Source organism: Stegodyphus dumicola, chromosome 3 (assembly GCF_044657685.1).
Source record: "Stegodyphus dumicola isolate Sdum_Otavi_A_Nest chromosome 3, ASM4465768v1".
Taxonomy (NCBI): domain Eukaryota; kingdom Metazoa; phylum Arthropoda; class Arachnida; order Araneae; family Eresidae; genus Stegodyphus; species Stegodyphus dumicola.
Window position 1 is genome coordinate 238,679,153 of NC_140770.1, and position 15,756 is coordinate 238,694,908.

The window sequence follows — 15,756 nt, forward strand, 5'->3', positions numbered from 1 at the left end:
ATTCCGGAAGTACTTGATCGCTTAGAACAGTCAAAAGTTTTCACGACACTTGATTTGAAAAATGGCTTTTTCCATGTAGACATAGATGAAAATTGCACCAAATATACCGCATTTGTAACACATAATGGTATCTACGAATTTCTTAAAGCTCCTTTTGGTTTATGTATTAGTCCAAATGTTTTTCAAAGGTATATTTATTCAGTATTTCGTGACTTGTTAAATGAAGGTGTACTAATTATTTATATGGATGATATAGTTATACCGGCTAATGATGAAGTTGAATGTTTAGACAAATTATAAAGAGTATTCAAAACTGCTTCGGAGTATGGATTACAAATAAATTTTAAAAAGAGCCAATTCTTAAAACGTAAAATTGAATTTTTGGGACATGTAATTGAAAACGGAACTATTCGACCATCACCTTCCAAAACTGTTGCTGTTCGAAACTTTCCACTACCGCGTAACTGTAAACAACTACAAAGCTTTTTAGGACTAACGGGATATTTTCGTAAATTCATTCCTCAGTATGCTAAAATAGCTAAACCTCTTAGTGACTTACTTAGAAAAGGTATTGGTTTTAAGTTCGATTCCGAACAACAGGAAGCCAACACATTTTAACTGTTGTCGACGCTTTTACGAAATTTACTTGGTTCTATCCAGTGAAATCACCAACTACGCAAGAAGTTATTTCAAAATTGAAGCAACAACAGACTGTATTTGGAAATCCAGCCAGAATCATTTCAGATCGAGGTAGTGCCTTTACACCGAAAGAATTTTCAGCGTATTGTACTGAAGAAGGTATAGAACATGTCAAAATTACTACCGGTATTCCAAGAGGTAACGGACAAATTGAGCGAATTCATAGAATTTTGAATTTCCTGTTTTGTCAAAATTATCACATGAAGATTCAACGAAATGGTTTAAGTATGTTCCAGATGTTCAGAGCATAATCAACAGTACAACTACGAGAAGTACGAAATATTCACCGTTTGAGCTTCTCATAGGCACGAAAATGAAGAACAAAGAAGGTTTGAGAATTAGTGAGATATTGAATGAAGAATATCTAAAACAATTGATGCAAGAACGTGATGAAATGAGAGAAGATGCGAAAAACAACATTTTGAGGATTCAAGAAGAGAATCGTAAACAATTCAACAAGAAACGTAAGAAACCGAAACTATACAAGATTGGCGACTTGGTAGCCATTTAAAGAACTCAATATGGGACTGGTTTGAAACTACGACCTAAGTTTCATGGACCGTATAAAATCATAGCTGTTCGATCAAATGACAGATATGAAGTCGAGAAAGTAGGATGCCATGAAGGACCAAATTTGACATCTACTGCGGCTAACCATATGAAGCCATGGTCAAATTGATTTGATGTTTGTATCAGCTCAAAACCTAAGGACTTGATACTCTTTTTTCTTTTTCTTTTTTTTATTCTCTTTGCAGGTACATGATAGTGATGTCCAGTCAACAGACATCGAGGACGATGCGTCTTCAAGCTGGCCGAAGCTGTGGGAGTCATCAACATCCAATGCTGAATTAGAATACCAGATGACGTCACCATCACAGCCCAGCGCAGTAAGAATCATCCCAGACAGCGCTGAGACCTGGTCGAGAGCGGAGGGCAGACGTGAGCAGACGGCTCACACGTCTTCAAGAGTTTATGAACTTAGATTGTGCTTTTGATGTTATGCCTTTAGGTGTAAAAGGACTACATCATTATGTTAATCCTGCATACCGTTAACTTCATCTTTATTTACTTTTTCTTATTTACTTTTACTTCTTTCTATTAAACAAACCATTTAAATATTACTTCGTGCTCTCATGCTGTGAATTAAGTCAAATTCTACATTACTTTGCACTTTTGTAATTTCGAATGAATTTTTAAATGGAATTTTTAGATATGTGCTTTCTCAATTTATTTTCCCTTCAAATTCTGCTCGCGCACCCTATATGTCTTTAAAAAGAACACTTCTCTCTGATTAAATATCTAAAGTTTCAGTAAACAAATTAGGCGTTTATAAAGCTACAAACTCAAGCTCTTCGGAGTTTTATTACTTAACTAGCCATTACGCGCCAGCTTTCGTCTAGCTTTTAATGTACCGGGAAGATGCCTAAAAGTAACAGCAAACATTACATTTAAAATCTGCACAGACTCTGCAGAACAACTTTATCAAAAAAAGTTCAATAAAAATATATTACATATAAAAAAATTACAATGAAATAAGCAGTATCCTTTAACACAAATATTAATTATCCTAATGAATACAACTTCCCGTTGCCTTCTCTCTCGACAAGCATCCAGTATCCAAGAGAAACATGAAACTTAAAAACTGCACAGAATATTCGCCCTCAATTTTTCGAGCGGCAACAGTGCTGATATCAGCAACAATGGTAACAGTGGCATATCAGCAACAATGGCTGCCTGCTATTGTTGCTGATATAATGAGAGAGAATTATCGATCTGATGCGATTTCATCAAAAAAAACATAAAATAAAAAACACCTCATTCGAATTTTGAAAAACTCGCTTCAAGGTGCACTACCTCCTGTCTAGATGCACCTATGTACCAAATTTCGTAGCTCTGGTTCTATTAGCTTACGCGCAGTACGAACGAAAGACACACATACACATAGATAGACTCTTCCTTTTATATATATAGATTTAATAAGGTTACGAAATATAGAAGTGTAACAATAATCACAAACGCAAAACCGAGCTTCCTTAATTAACACGCTGAACGCCCCGTAACTGACACACGTGTGGCGAGAAACTTTCACCACAGACTCCGTTAATCCATTATCTGAAAGGTGGTTTTATTTATTCCATTAGTTAATAATTAAAAAAGTAATTAACAATTTTTGACAGAGCCAGCACACAAAACTTATGCAAAGGCTTTTAAATAATTTATTTTTAAAACTTTATCTAAAATTATGGTTGTCCACAAAGCTGTAACATGGGCAATGAATCAAACAAATCATATGTGTTGATCTTCACAGCTGCACTTTGCTACTTGCCACTAAACAATAGCTATGAATAAATAACTTGATAATGAGTTCGATAGATATTCACAGCCCGAATCGGATGTCGGTATGTTCTAGAGATTACATGCATGACTGTAGCAAGAAAGTACGAGACTATGTAAACGAAGATTACAGTCAAAAACAGCGCAAAACTTGCGCTCAGTTTTCTCTCTTTCAAGATCTCCACCCTACGTCACCAGTGACCTAAGTCCTAGGATAGTATATGTGCCATATAGTGACAAAAGTTTATGAAGATTAGTTGCCAAATCCAGGCAACAACAGACCGTTATTGTATAAACTAAAAATGCATGTCATTGCTTTGTCCAACAATGTCGCGATACCAGCTATTTCGTGCTGATGAATCTGCGCAATGAGCTGCAGTGGAACGCAGATTTGAGCTTTGCGGAAAATTTGCTCAATCTATATTGGCGTTTAAAACGTTGAATAAACATTGTAAAATAAAATTTAGAACATATACTGCTTATTATACTGCTTAATTATACTGCTTAGACTAATGTCACGATATCAGGAGTTTGTACTAAAGGAAGTGTTTGATAGCCTTCGGTGAAACCTTCTCGAGAAAATGTGCTCAATTTACGCAGACGTCTAATGTGTTAAATAGCGTATTGTTATCATAAAATTCAGAAGAGAGGCACTTATTTGCATTGCTTAGTTTAATTTTGAGATATGTTGAGTGAATAATGTTCCCAGTTAAGAAATATGTGGTTATATGTGAAGTTATATGTGTTATATGTGGTTAATATATGACGTTAAGAAAATATGTGGTTATCTCTACGACTTGGTCACGGTTTTATTTATTTATACCGAAGGATATATGTGACGAAGATTTGGGCAAAAGATACGAAACGAAGATTTGGGCAAAAGAAAATTTTACATTTATTAGGTGTTCAATGAGGTAAATAAATACAGCTTATAATTTGAATAATTTGGAATAGTTAGCTTATAAGATATTTTTCCCTCCTTTCCACAAGACTTTGTGGTGTAATTGGACGCATAAACGATGCGTATTCAAGAGGTCCAGGGTTCCAGTCCCACCGAGGGCACTGCACATTTTTCACGTCTCCTGCTTCAAGAAAACCTAATGTCTCTACAAGTGGCCCACGAACTAAATGGTGGTGGATGATAATTTTTCCCCACCAGGATTTAGAGATAGGGTCCCCTAAACCCCAGTCGCCCTTTAAAAGGGGAGGTATATAAGGCATTTTCTCACTCTTTTCCGCACAGGGCTCGAAACCCGGCAAGGGCACTGCACATTTTTCATATCGCCTTCTTCAAAATAAACCTAATGACTCTACAAAGTAATTAGATACATATCCCAAAATCGGGTAACAAAGAGCTTTGAAACTGCAGCATCGAAGTCTAAAAGCATCCTTTAATTACATTCTCCGATTAGAAGTTAAATATTTTCTAAGATCTTTTTAATCTTTTTTCTAAGATTTGTCTAATCCTCTAGAATATTTCTATCTTTTTTCTTCTATAGTGGTAGATTACTAAGTTACTTGGTTAGTTGGCGAATACTAAGAGCTTCAAAAAATAAATATTGATAATTTATTAATTATAAACATAATATAAATCGAATTATCTTAGTCACCATCCATGATGATTTTAATTATCTACATAATACTTAATTTTAGGTACTCTTAAAAATACTGTAGAGCATAATTTATTTATCCTAATTATGTAAACCATTAATACAAGTTATTAGCACTTCATGCGCAGTCGAATTTCTACAAATTATATTTAAAATCATTACCAGAAAATAGATATCGATAAAATTTAGCTCAAAATGAAACATAATGTCTCACCTGCATGCCATTGGACATTGAGGATTACACATATTAAACACGTCATCTTCTTTAACTCCTAAGCAGTATACTGAAAAGTAAAAATTTATATATAAGTCACACTGGAGCCTTGCTTATGTTCTAAAAGTGGGGGAAAGAAAAGAAAATAGGAAAATTCGAATTCTTGATAACGCGACATGAAATTTACTGTTTGCATGCTTCTGAAGAATAAAGAGTTTTGATCGAGAAAAATAGAGTTTCTGATTCAGATTAGGAATAGTTTAATATATTCTTAGGAGGTGCATGATAAGTGCTCGTTTCGGGTGACACCTAGATGGATCGTTCTGCTTCGCCGTCAGGTTAAGGTGAAATTTACACCGATGGTATAAATATCTTTCTTCACTTGCAGTGGTGAAGTAATCGCAACAGATATCAACCCCGAAGTAAGACAAGAGATACAAAGACTTCCTCATTTTTGTCAGACAGATCGCCCCAGTTCTAAAGCTTGAGCAACAAGTCAAAATCCTGCAGGCGATCGATCACCGTGATATTATGTTCCTATAAGGAAGATTAATTACATTAGTGTTATACCTCTGCAAAAGTATGAGGTTATGTTATAAGTGGATGTGCTGGAATTCATAGTCGTTCTGAATTAAACCTTTATTCAGTGCAAAAACTTCGATGATATCTTATAAAAGTTACCTGAATTAATAATTTATACTGCATTTCTTCACTCTACCTTCATTTGAATGCGATGGTAACATAGCAGCTGAATTCGGAAGCAATAAATTCATATTTGAAGCCGTACACCAAGCAATCACGAGCATCGATTTTTGAGAGGCACATTACAGACAAATATATAAATCATGCGTTTAACTTGTCTCACCTAATACGTACAATGTTTTTAATATTCTGCAACATATATTTTGAGGATACTTTGGTAATGTTTTTCTCTAATCTGTAAAATGCCCTAAACTTCCCCAATAGTTTAAAAATTTGTATACTTCTTTAGAGTAAGCTGTTATGTATACGAAATTCGAATGGACAGAATTCAGCTAACTTGGAAGAACTGGTTTGCCATTGTGATAGATCACATTATTTGACTTCGCATCTCCATTTTAAGATGCCATTGAGAAACTCTTTAAAATCCGGTGCTTAAAAACTTTTGCGCAATTACAGTGAATGTTTAAAAAGAACTCACTTTGTGAGTCATACTGGCAAGGCGTGCCATCATACATCAGAGCCAGCCGACGATAAGTGCAGCCACACAATTTCTCCGTTTCAGTCTTGAAACATTCCAGTAGACAGTTCTGAAAATGTGCACTTATTAACTATTTTCAATAATCTAATTCTTATTTGAGGACTATCTAATAAATTGCTAGTTATTCAAAGATATTACTTCATTGCAACTTGTTCATAGTTGCCGATAAATAGTATATTTTTAAGTCAACGATTTATATTAAAAAATTAAGATGCGAGGGTAAGCAAAAATTCACAACATGTGAAAAGTAATAATTTTTTTTTTTTTTTTGATGTCCTTGGGATGTCAGATGATTTAAAAGTAATAAATTAATTAGAGAGTGGTGACCTAAAGAATATCTCTGAGGACAAAAGCGTATAAATGACTAAAAATATTCATATTTTCAAATTCTGCGATGTTTTACCTGAGAGGGTGAACTGCGCGTAATGTTTGCATATAATAAACATTATTTTACTTGAATACACGATATTTATAAATTTTTAATTTTCTTGATTTAGTGAATTATCTTCGGTACAGCAAGATCACAAATGGAGTTAAATCGATTTCAATATATTAAGTATTACAGCTTGCCACCTAATACGTACAGCTAGAAACATAAAAAACTGCCTCCGGAATTAAGATAAGTTTAATATAATTTCAGATCATTATTTGCTGAATATATACTCATTTAATCTGCTTGTCACTACGACAACAGAAAAACGTAATCGTTAACTCTGTTACAAATTCCTTCCTACGAAACCAGCGCCCACCAGCGGTCGAGTGGTAAAGAGGCTGAACACTGGTAGTTTGGTCCATGGTTCGAATCCCGCGAACGGGCTGGCTGCATGGGTGTTTTCGTGGTTTTCTCCATGTGTAACGTGTATACGAGCCAGTTTTCCTTAGAAAGTCCTCCACGAAGGCATCCCTCCCTTTAGGTAGATAGCTCTCGTGTGCTTTGCCGTAATTAAATAATCCAATTCAATAATCCAATCCTACGAAACCAAATGAAGCTTATTACGGAACAATATTCTTTACCTTCCTCATACTCAACTTTTAACACAATACTTAAGCAAAGTAAAGCATTCCGCTCAAGTTGCATGCCATCAAGTGTTGATCTAGTAGAATGCGTTTTATTCGCTCATTTTTCTGTCTTAGCTTTTTGCAAATATTGAATTGGTACGCAAGTTCATATCATTTTAACTCAAGATATTTTACAGAATAGTAATGATGAAACAGCAAGACATTAAAAGGCAGCGGTAATGTTCCGTATTTAATCATTCCGGTGTGCGTCATTGTTATTAATAAACTTTTATTTTGGGGGTAACCCAAAAATCCGTCGTGTAAATTATGATACCAGCATCTTTTTTTTTACATTCTGATCATGATGGATCCTCATCAGACCACTTATGAACAGGCCGAAGACATGGTCAGTTATCAAACCGAGTTGTGTAACATCTATAACTTAAGAGAAGGGCTTGTAAATTAGGATCTAGGTCTCCTCCTAGTGTTGCCAAGGACAACAAAAATCACCATATTACTCGTTGTTGCGAATGTTCTCACCTACACAAATCCTTTCTCTTAATCTCGAATATTCTCTTCAACACAAAGCCTTTCTATTTGGCATTGCTGTCGGAAATGGAATGTGGTGCATCACTGTCACACAAATTTATCGAATAAAAAAAATCTGGAAGGGTACGGAAGATGTTTGGAAATGGAGTCTCTTGTCTATTTGACATTCAGAATATGAAAACACAAAATGCCATTGGTGCAATCGCACAACTCAGCATAGTTTGAACACATAATATTACTAGCTACATTTTGTCTATTTGCACTATCATTAATATCTTGTAAAAGAATCCTGAAATAAAATAGCAATAGCTCATGCCTGTTATGACTATAATGAATGTCGTTTATTAAAAAATTATCAGAGAACGCAGACCCCAGTTGAACCTTACTTATTCTGTGGAAAGAATTGGTTCCAGATTGAAATGATTAAGTTATGCTTAAACGCCTTTGAATCCCAACGTACAAATTCCTCTGCCAAGTACATGAGTATCGAAGATTAAGCTAATGATTTTTTGTATTTTATAAAACTGTAACTCTGTGAAATATACCAATAGTTGAGTAAATTATGAAGCATGGCATGTAAATTATGAAAAATATATTTAAGTTTAAATATCAATAACTACATATCTTCTCATTTTGCTTCCATGCATATAACATAAATAAATGCCTAATGTTCTAAATAATGATTTCGTTTCAGCTTAGATTCAGCATATTTTTAGCATGTTATAAATTTGAAGAATTGTTTTTACTACTGAAAAAAATATGACATTACTTTTTGACTCATACGGGCCCCTGTCCTTCTTTCCTTTTCTTCTTTATAGCTCCTACACTTTGTTTGATAAGGACTCTTTAGCAATTCAGTAGACACCTAAATATAGAAAACCGAAAGGAAATTTGAAATGGATTTGTTACCTATTATAGAAAAGCATGCACAGCTGTCTGCCTAGACTCCAACACGTTTAATCAAAAGCATCCCGGGAAATCAAAATAATTTGCTATTTCCTGTCTCAAATATATGAATTAAGAATTAAAATTCGTAAATTATCCATTGTAAAGTACCGAATAAATATCTGACTTAACAATTAAAAATATATTTAAGATGAATAAACATATAAATTGTCAAGTAAAAAGAGAATAACTTTATTTAAGATGATTTTTATACGTTCACTTCTCACACTTACGAATGCATGGTGGAAACGAACGTACTGTCAATTAATCAATTGCATTGTAACATATTTTCTTTCTCCTTCCAGCATGCCTTCGTGGTGTAACAGTAGCACACGCAGCGCATATTCGAGAGGTCTAGGTTCCAGTCCCGGCCAGGGCACAGCTCATTTCTCATGTGTCCTGCTTGAAAATAAGCTAATGACTCTAAAACATCAAGAATGGTAAAACTGTTGAATTACAAAATATTATTATATGGATATGCCATTAAACGAAAATCCGAATTATGATATTCCTTCAAGTGAATAAAACTTGTTATACCTAATTTATTTTTTGACATAAACTTAAGCACTGTGATAGGATTTTAAATGCATTTACAAGGTAATCGTATATTAATGTCTATGTCTGAGGCCTTGTGGAGGGCTATCTGTGATCCAAATACTCTGCGCATCGCTCGAAAGTCATAGCTTGCAGGAAAAAATCTAATTTCAAAATTCACTTCCATTTAAATGTTCACTTAGTCTGTTCATTAGCTGCACTTCTTAATGTACGGCCTTTTCGGTGTGCTTCTGACTACATGGATTCAAAAATGTGTTTAATAACGCAACACAAATGAATATAACTGATGTTGCTTATTGCACGTTGTTATGCATTACGTTATACTATCTTTCAGCACAGAATGATTTTTATAAATCTTCTATTTAATAAATTCCTAACTTAGGATAAAGATCGTTTCAAATCAGGTGGACGATGAGATTCAATAGTGAGAAACTCTGAGATAATGATTTTGCCTTCCGTCAAATGTTCTCGAAAATCCTCAAGATCAACCAGTGCATGGGAGGAACTTATCCTGTACGAACATGACTGAATAAGGATCTCAAGGATTTACCACTAACAACTAGTTTTATATAGCCACAACTCCGTTCGGGTAAAAGTGGGCATCAGTTCTCGAACTATTCATCATGGACGTAAAATATCCAACCCTATTCAAACATGAAAATTTCAGATGATAACCAATAATCGTTTTAGTTGTTCGGATGCAACTCCTGCGTCTTGATTATTATCAAATGGGTAGAAATCTAACAGAATTTTCTAGGCAGTTCATATGCCCCTTTTAATAGCCTTGTCTAAAAAAACGAAAACAAAACAGCAGTTCCATTGATATGTTAGTGTTAGTAAAATGCTTTGTTACCTCTCCAAATTTCCAAAAACCAGTTTTTTAAAATGCCAGTCTAACCAGTGGCCGAGCTATTAAAAGCACTAAACATTCGAAGTATTACTTGAGCTTTGATCCCGGTGAATAATCTGGCTGTATGGTAGTTTTTGTGCTTTCTACAATGTGTAACGTGAATATGAACCACTTTCCCTTAAAAGATAACCCCACAAATACATTCCTTTCCTTGCGCCTAAGTACGCTGAGTATTCTTCGCCAGAATCAAAATAAACCAGTGTAAACTTACTCTCCATAATAAAATGACCATCGCTACTGGTCTTAACTGTTGCCCAAACCTAAACTGGTTAGTGCCCACCATTTGAAAAACAAAAAGCTTATTCTTAATTAAGCGATATTTCTTGAATTCATCATAATTCTTAATGAAGTTAAGCTGTAATAACAACCCATAACTGAAATGTGAGGGGTGATTCTATGTTCGAGACAAACTGACAAAATGGTATGTTCGCACGGTGAGTTTGAGTAGTTGGGCAGCAAGCTAGAAAAGCAATTATTGCAGTATTGCCATTATTAGCACTCTGGCGGACAAAATATACATTGAAGTGATCATATTGGAAATGCAGTGAGTTCCAACATAACTGAAATACTTCAGGAGATTTGACAATTTCACAATGCCCGTAATCGGGTATAAAAACATAAAAGTCTATTCATAATTTAAATCCTGCACTGCAGGGTGTTGCTATTCGTCAATATAAATTAGGATTGCAGGCAGACATCTGTCTTATTTGCAACTGGAAACATAATGTACCTAGTGAAACATTCATATATTTTAGCATATAGTTCTTAGTTGCATTCACAGATGTCACCAGATACTTTATTTATTAGATTTAGAAATGCAACTAATAGCGTCATAGCGAGTGTTACCAAACTACAGACATTGCATTTGTGATACTGATTTCAAGAGTGATTTTTGCTATTTTAAAAATTATTTTAATATTGTATGAGCGTGGTAGAAATAGACACATGACAATTTTATCCATTATTGTGAATATAAAATTCTACGTTGTTGTTTAGAAGCGTTGTGTATTCCGTCAGAGTCTGGTGGTAAGCTGACTGCTCGTTTCTAAGTAATTTAAGGCTGTTTCTGTGGTTTTACGCATTATTTATGTGTTTTATTTACTATATTCTGAGAAAATTTGGTTAGCTAGTGGAATTGTGGATGGTAAAATAGGGCTTTTAATACCAGTGCCCTGTGAATGAAGATGAAATAAATGGCAAAATTTAGTAGCAACAGTAGCAATAAATTAACAATAACAAGTTATGACACAGTAAATCTTATTGTTTCTGTTGGGAATGGCATCACTAAGCCAACGAATCAAAAGCCAGATAGAGACTGACGTCATGGGACGCCAGAGGAAAACGAACAGTTCCGGTTTAGTTTGCTAAGAACGATGTTTGCCTGATGTGGCTAGATAGATATTGTAGCTAGATAAATATTTTATATTCTTTTAACTTGTCTTTATGTGTAAATAAAGCTTTTTGCTTAAGTTTAAATGAAGTACTCCATTTATGACAAGATAACTGTTAATTCATCGGGTAGATGACTTACGAATCCCTTCTGAGCTAGCCATTGTTCGAACGTAACGCCTTACGTAACATAACATTGTGGCGCCAAGACGTGGGGCGCGATAACAGCTAAAATAAATTGAAAATGGAGCTTACACAGCTGAAAACTGAAAGAAAATGTCTAAGAACTTCCTTTACCACATGTGCAAACAAAATTGATGCAGAACTGAAATCAGATATTCCTGATTTGAAGCTACTTTCGATTCTGGAACAACAGCTTAGAGACAAGTTTAATCGACTTGAAATTTGCCAAAAGGAAGTAACGTCGCTAATTCTACAATCTAAAGAAGCTGAAAAGCTATATGAAGAAGATTTTATTTCTTCTGAGCCTTATAAAGATAAATATTTTGAACTGTGTTCTCAAATCGAAAAGCTGTCGAAGAATCCTTTACCTACTGAATTACCAGAGAAGCGCAAATTTAAACTGCCGAAGATCGAACTAAAGAAATTCAACGGCGAAGCAAAAGAATTTTTGACGTTTTGGAGCCAGTTTTCGAAGATCCATAAAGATCCGACGATTCCAGATGAAGATAAATTCCAGTACCTCCTGCAAGCAGTTGTTCCTCAGTCCAAAGCCGCACGGGTAGTGGAGAGCTTTCCAGCAACGGCGTCGAATTACCCGAAAGCAATCGCCCAGCTTCGAGAGAGGTTTGGAAGAGAAGACTTACTTGTACAGATATACGTCAGAGATCTTCTAAGCATGGTTATGCGTAATGCAAGCAGTGGACGTGTGAAGACGGATCTTCCCACTCTCTACGATGATTTAGAAACCAAGATTAGAGCTTTAGAAAGTCTTGGAAGAACGCAAGAGAAGTATGATGATTTCTTAATGCCTTTAGTTGAATCCTGCCTGCCCAAAGAAGTATTAATTGCTTGGGAGAGAAACAGAAATTTAAAAGAAGCACTTCAGCCTGATGACCGATGCCTGAAACACGAAGTGAAAGGAGAAGAGATGGTCGTGTTAGCCCGCACTGGGTTTGGTTCTAATCATATTTCTAAGAAAAAGGATACACTAAATAAAAATTCAGATTCTGCCACCTCAGCTGCGTTAGTAAGTACATCAAATTCTGAGAGCCCAGGTAAGCGCAATTTTAACTGTCTCTTTTGTGAAAAACGGCACCCAACTAAAGAATGTTTTTCTGCTAGAAATATGACATTAGAAGCTAAGAAAAATATATTAATTAAAAAAGGGGCCTGTTTTGGATGTTTCAGATTTGGACAAACTTTTAAAACATGTCGAGTAAAAAATTCTTGCATGTACTGTAATAAAAATCACCACTCTTTAATGTGTCCCAATCGCCAAGAAAAAAGCGCAAATGAAAAGTCTAAAAGGGACGTAACTGAAACCAGTACATTAACTAATAACTGTAAAACAGAAAATGTTTATTTAATGACTCTAATAGTTAAAATTAAATTTAAGAATGTTGAGCTTAAAGTACGCACATTACTGGATACAGGTTCTCAGCATTCGTATGTCAGTAAAAAATTAGTAGAGAATTTAAATTTAAAACCATTAAGGCAAATTAAATTGAAGCATTCGTTATTCGGTGGAAGAGAAACGCGAACGCAGATTCACGATGTTTATAATTTGTTGATTTCGGCATTAGATGAAACTTTCTCCTTTCAAATCGAAGCACTTTCCGAGAGCAAAATTTGTGGCACAGTGCCAAAAGTGAAAGATAGTAAAATTATTAATGAACTGAAAGATAGAGGCGTCAGTTTGTCTGATTTGGGTTCTTGTGATCCTGAGATTGATCTGCTTTTGGGAGCGGATATTGTGGGCGGTTTATTTACTAATAAATGTGTTCGGTTGGAGTCAGGGTTATTTTTGATCGACACTTGTTTGGGACATGTGTTAACTGGGAAGCATGAGTCATTTGGAGATAGCAATGATGATACTGTTTTGAATGCAATTTCGTTGTATATTAGTAATTATTCGATAAAAGATTTATGGTCTTTAGAATCCATAGGTATTTCAGATCCCATTGAAAATAATAGAAAGAATTTAGAACATTCTAGAGTTTTGGAAGAGTTTAAAAATAATGTGAAAATTCTTTCAGACGGTAGATATGAACTTTGTTTACCTTTTAAATCTGATGTGGCCGATTTGCCGACAAATAAAGATTTAACTTGGAAGCGGCATAAAAAGATATGCCAGCGAGCACAAGATAAAGCATTTTTAGAAGAATATACTACGATTTTCCGGGAATGGGAAAAATTGAATATAATTGAAAAGATAACTGATAATATTGAGACGGGACATTTTTTACCTCATCGGCCAGTAATTAAGGACAGTACCACTGCAAAAATCAGACCTGTCTTTGACGCGTCAGCCCGAGAAAGTGGTAAATGCTCTTTGAATGACCTTTTGTATAAGGGTCCGAACTTACTAGAAATAATTCCAGAGATACTTGATAGGTTTCGAATTCATCCAATAGGATTATCTTCAGATATTGAGAACGCATTTCTGATGCTAAGTATAGCCCCTCAACATAGAGATTTCTTGCGGTTTTTTTATCCGTCCGAGAGTGAACAGATTGTTTACCGACATCGCAGAGTAGTATTTGGGTTAAAGTCGAGTCCATTTTTATTGGCAGCCTCAATTACACATTTATTAGATAATGTACCATCTGAATTTGATGCTATAGCACAAAAATTGAAACATTCTTTTTACGTAGATAATTGTGTTTCTGGTGTTGCAAATATTGAGGAGCAGGAAGATTTTATTGTAAATGCAAAAGATATTTTGTCACGGGGTTGCTTTAATTTAAGAAACTGGGAGAGTAATGTAAAATGTAAGTATGTTTCTAATAGTACTGGTGTCACGAAAGTATTGGGAATTTTGTGGGATCTTGATAAGGACACTCTTAAGTGTAATTTAAACTTTAATCTTGTAAGTGAAGATCAGAATTTTACTAAGAGAATCATTTTAGCTACAGTTCAGAAAATATTTGATCCAATAGGTCTGTTGAGTCCTGCAATCTTACCACCTAAGCTTTTATTGCAGGAAACGTGGAATTTAAATCTAAAGTGGGATACTCCTTTACCAGATAGTATTCAAATGTCTTTTAAAAGATGGTTTAGAGAAATAGATGCATTAAGAGATATCGAAATCTCACGTTATGTTGAAATAAATGATTCCACTGAAATGCATGTTTTCGTAGATGCGTGCAAAGAGGCATATGCCACCTGTATTTTTTTTAGAACGAGAACCTCTCAAGGGGTAAAAATTTACTTTGTTAGAGCAAAAACCAGAGTTGCACCTTTGAAGAAAGTAACGATCCCTAGGTTAGAGTTAATGGCTTGCTGCATTGGTGCCAGGTTGGCATATTCAGTGAAGCAGGTTTTAAATGCCCATGAGATTAAAACAATATTTTGGAGCGACTCTAGGGTAGCTTTATACTGGTTAAAAGAACGTGGTGATTGGACAGTTTTTGTCTCGAACAGAGTAAAAGAAATAAATAATCTGTTTCCTAATAATGAATGGCGACATGTGCCAGGGAAAATGAATCCCGCTGATCTGATTTCGCGAGGGTGTTCCCCTAAGAAATTGTTAGAATCCTGCTGGTGGAAAGGCCCGGCATGGTTGTTGCAAGCAAGAGACAACTGGCCTGACACCGAAATATTGATAACGGAAACACCCGAAATAACACTTGAAAGGAGAAAGGTTAGGTTATGTAATATTAATTTGTCGGAAGAGAGAGTCCCGTGGTATGCCATTAAATTCTCAAATTTCCATTCAATAGTTAGAATGGTTGCATGGATATTGAGATTTATCAGTAATGTAAGATCGCGTCATGATACTAGACGGGGGGGAGAACTTCTAACGCAGGAGATTGAAAATGCTGAAATTCTGCTTATTCGTAATGTGCAAGCTCAAATTTTTCCTAGTGAAACCTCTATTCGGAACTTGTGTGTTTTCAAAGATGTGAACGGAATTATCAGAGTTAAAACTTGAATTACTGAACGCATAGATAAGCCTTTCTTCATTTCACCTATTCTTCTTCCTGATAAATGTATCTTTACTCAAAGACTGATTGAATATTTTCACCGAGAAAACTGTCATGCTGGAACCTAGATATTACTAAGCATATTGCGTGAAAAGTACTGGATTACAAGAGGAAGAAGAGCGATACGTAGTGTTCTGAAGGAC

At 35.1% G+C, this 15,756-nt stretch overlaps 2 protein-coding genes across 4 annotated transcripts in view; one reads left to right on the forward strand and one right to left on the reverse strand.

The window, feature by feature from the left end:
• LOC118191601 (degenerin mec-10-like) overlaps nt 1–15,756 on the forward strand; it is a 174,781-nt gene that overhangs the window by 35,127 nt on the left and 123,898 nt on the right. The gene's annotated exons all lie outside the window — the stretch shown is intronic.
• The window catches only part of LOC118191608 (epithelial sodium channel subunit gamma-like), a 76,641-nt gene that overhangs the window by 26,419 nt on the left and 34,466 nt on the right, over nt 1–15,756 (reverse strand). Inside the window, exons 6-8 of the mRNA XM_085812297.1 lie at nt 8,415–8,510; nt 6,038–6,146; nt 4,858–4,927 (exon numbers count right to left, since the gene is read on the reverse strand). Of these exons, the coding sequence (XP_085668423.1) occupies nt 4,858–4,927; nt 6,038–6,146; nt 8,415–8,510 (275 nt within the window). The remainder of the gene's footprint in view (nt 1–4,857; nt 4,928–6,037; nt 6,147–8,414; nt 8,511–15,756) is intronic.